The sequence below is a fragment of the Kryptolebias marmoratus genome, linkage group LG19 (genome assembly GCF_001649575.2).
Source record: "Kryptolebias marmoratus isolate JLee-2015 linkage group LG19, ASM164957v2, whole genome shotgun sequence".
Taxonomy (NCBI): Eukaryota; Metazoa; Chordata; class Actinopteri; order Cyprinodontiformes; family Rivulidae; genus Kryptolebias; species Kryptolebias marmoratus.
In genome coordinates, this window is record NC_051448.1 from 1,113,209 (window position 1) to 1,116,487 (window position 3,279).

General features: G+C 44.7%; 1 protein-coding gene across 1 annotated transcript in view; it reads left to right on the forward strand.

Annotated features, from left to right (window-relative positions):
* The window catches only part of LOC108249682 (palmitoyltransferase ZDHHC14), a 10,444-nt gene extending 9,230 nt beyond the window's left edge, over positions 1 to 1,214 (forward strand). The window contains exon 11 of the mRNA XM_037981451.1: positions 66 to 1,214. Coding sequence (XP_037837379.1) covers positions 66 to 482 — 417 coding nt within the window. The 3' untranslated portion in view covers positions 483 to 1,214. The remainder of the gene's footprint in view (positions 1 to 65) is intronic.
* Positions 1,215 to 3,279: the final 2,065 nt, after the last annotated feature.

Below are 3,279 nucleotides of genomic sequence, written 5' to 3' on the forward strand. Positions count from 1 at the left end.
TGTTGCTGCTGCTGCTGCTGTTGTTGTTGTTGTTGTTGTTGTTGTTGACGTGTGTCCTCTCTCAGTGCGATCAGGATCAGTGCATCCAGAGCACCAAGTTCGTCCTGCACGCCGCCGCCACGCCGCTGCTCCACAGCGACCCGGTGGTTCTGGCCCCGCTGCCCGGGAAGACCACCACGGTGGGGGGCCCCTGCCCCTACTTGTCCCCCGCGCAGCCGTCCCTGCCGTCCTGCGCCGGAGACGTCCTGACCCTGAGGGACGCCGCCGCCGACTCCCACTGCCACCATCACCTCCACCTGCACCACCACCACCACCATCACTTCGTCAGCCCGGAGGAGACGCCCTGTGGCACGCCACAGGGCGCCCTGCCGTGCCCCGCCCACCTGCACCTGCAGGCCCCGCCCCTCCCGTACGACCCGGTGACTCAGGACGCTCTGCACGAGGACTCCGTCCGAGGACTGGTGAAGCTCAGCTCCGTCTGAGACAAATGATGTCCTCTAAATGTCCTCTGAGCTTCAAACGAGACGAAAACTTTTTAAACAAAATTAACTTTTTATTTTTTGGAGTTTAAAACTTTTTACCTGAGAATCACAAAGTTTCCATTTTTGAAGCAAAAAGTCGTGAACGGGTCGCTGTGGAAAGATGTCAAACAGGATCAATGTTTAGAGAAATAACACGACTTTGTTTCTTTTATATTTATGTTTCAACACAAACTCTGCTTTAAGTTGAGTCTAAAAACTGCCAAAAACAAAAAACTCTAAAATTCACAAATGTTCAGAGACATTAAGTTTAAATCTGATGTTCTGTTTACAGATGTTACCGTTTTTGTGCCTGAAAATCTGTAAATATTTCAGGTTCTGCTCTTCAGGAATCCGTTTTCCGAAGCTCTTCAGCTGAAAACGAAATGACTGCCTCACCGGATTCTGCTTTCATTAAATGTTCTGGAAGCTGAAAATCATCTTCAGCTTGTCTGAATGTTTTTACTGTGAATGAAACTGCTTTTATTCTGAAAGTCACGTTTATTTCTGTCTTTGTAACCATTTGATGGTTTCCTGTCAGGATTTGTTCAGCAGCACAGAAAGAATGTGGACTTCTCTTTGACTCACCTGTCTGTCAGAACACCTGAGTGAAAATACAATAAAAACTGACTTTATGTACAAGAATGTGAAGTTTTTAAAGTTGTGGGAAGAAGAAATAAAACTTGTTTTGCTCTGAATGACATGAACTGAACCTGTTTTTTGTTGCTGGTCAGAGTTTAAATGTATATTTTTGTATGTTTCAGTGTGATTGGTGGATGAGGGTGACGTACAGGGGCGGACTGTCCGTCGGGACATTTCCTGGTGGCCTGGCCCGCTCAGCGACCGCCGAGGGGCGGGACTAAAGGCTCGGCTTGCGTCGTACAGCTGAAGAGGAAAGGTGGAGCAGAGATGGGGAGGATAAAACAGAAGCTCTGAAATGTTCTGTAAGTCGATGTTTGTTCATCTGTGGACCTCGCATTTGTTGTAGGAAACCATCATTGATTGTTTAAAGGGTTCACAGAGCAACAGGATTTCAGTTTATGTGATTGGAGGACAGATTAAATGTTCCTCCACAGCAGGAACATTTAAACTGCAGGTTGTCAGCTGATGGCGTGTTCAGAGTCGTTTGCATAAGGCGGGTGGTGGCCTGGGATGGTGTCGAATTCCCGGCCTGGATTGTTGTTCCAGTCCGCTCCTGGTGAAGAATAAACTCGAACTCTAAATGGTGACGTTTGTGGAGCGTTCCCTCAGAGGAGGAACAAGAAGCTCGATGTCCTGTCCAGGTCCGGCAAACCCAGACTGTTTGAATTTAAATAAAAATGTATTTATTTACAAAAAGAGAAGGAAAAGGAAAAGGCTGACGTGGCAGCTAAGGTGAGGTGAAGAGGAGCGAAGAACCACCGAGCTGAGGAGAGAAAAAACACAAGAAGATCTGAGCAGAACGAAGGAACCGGCGAGTAAAGACCGACAAACGCCTGATTCTCCAGGCAGAGGATGAAGGAGGAAGTGGAGGAACAGTTTGGAGACGCGCCCTTCCTGTTCCAACATGGCCGAACATAAACTCACCTAAACCTGAGGAAAATCGTCCCAGAGGAGCTGAGGAAGTTCTACAAGCAGAGTGGGCCAACATCAGGTTAAAACCTCTGGATTAAGAATGGGAAGAAGGCAGGTGAGTGAATACTTTCAGTCATAAAACGTATGAATTTTATTTTGTTTTCAGTGTGCAATAAGTCGGAGGTTTCTGAACCTGTTTCTGTAACTAACGGAGTCAGACTCGGTGGTATTTTGTCTCCTGTCCTTTAACCTGTACCTTGATGATTTGTCTGTTGAATTAGGTGACTGTAAGACTGGATGTTTGCTAAGGAACCATCTTGTAAATCATTTATTGCATGCAGACGATCTGGTCCTCTTGTCTCCTTATAGTTCTGGCTTGCAGCTCTGACTCAGGGTCTGTACTCGATATGGGGTCCAGTTGGACATAAAAGAGGGTTATTATGATTGCTACAAATAAGGAGGATCAAAAGATAAATTTTCCTTCATATCATTTAGCAAATCAAGCCCTGAGTGTCATTAATAATGTAAAATATCTTGGTCATATTCTGAGGAATGATCTTTGTGATGATGATGATGATGATGTGAAGCGTCGGTGCTGTAAACTGTACCTGCAAGCTAACATGTTAGCACGGAAACTTAGCATGTGTACGGATGAGGGTAAAGTGTCTCTTTTTCAAACTTATTGCACTTCTTTTTACACAGCCCATCTGTGGTGCAACAATAATGAAGCCTATCAGGAAGCTTTTAGAATCCTCTTTAGACTTCCATGATGGACATCTGCAGGCCAGATGTTTGTTATGTATAAATGTATGTGCCGTTTGGATGGTTCAAGCAGCTTCATAATTCAAGTTAAATTTTTTAATTTATAATTCCGTTTGGATGGTTCAAGCAGCTTTTGAGCAGGGAATTTTCTGCAAATTGCATTTACACTCAAACATGATTTTTTCAGCTGATCAAAAGTTTAAGACCATAGTCTTTAAAAGCCAAAAGCTGTGCAAAAATCTGGATTTCATGTCATTTTCTGTCAAGTCTTTACACTGTCAAGACCTGATGGCAAAAGCAAAAAAGCTCACTGACTTTGAACGTGGTAGGATTGTTGTGCTGCATAAGCAAGGCCTCTCACAACGTGCCATCGCTGCTGAGGTTGGACGCAGTAAGACAGTCATTTTGCATTTTTTAAATGATCCTGAAGGTTATGGAACAAAAA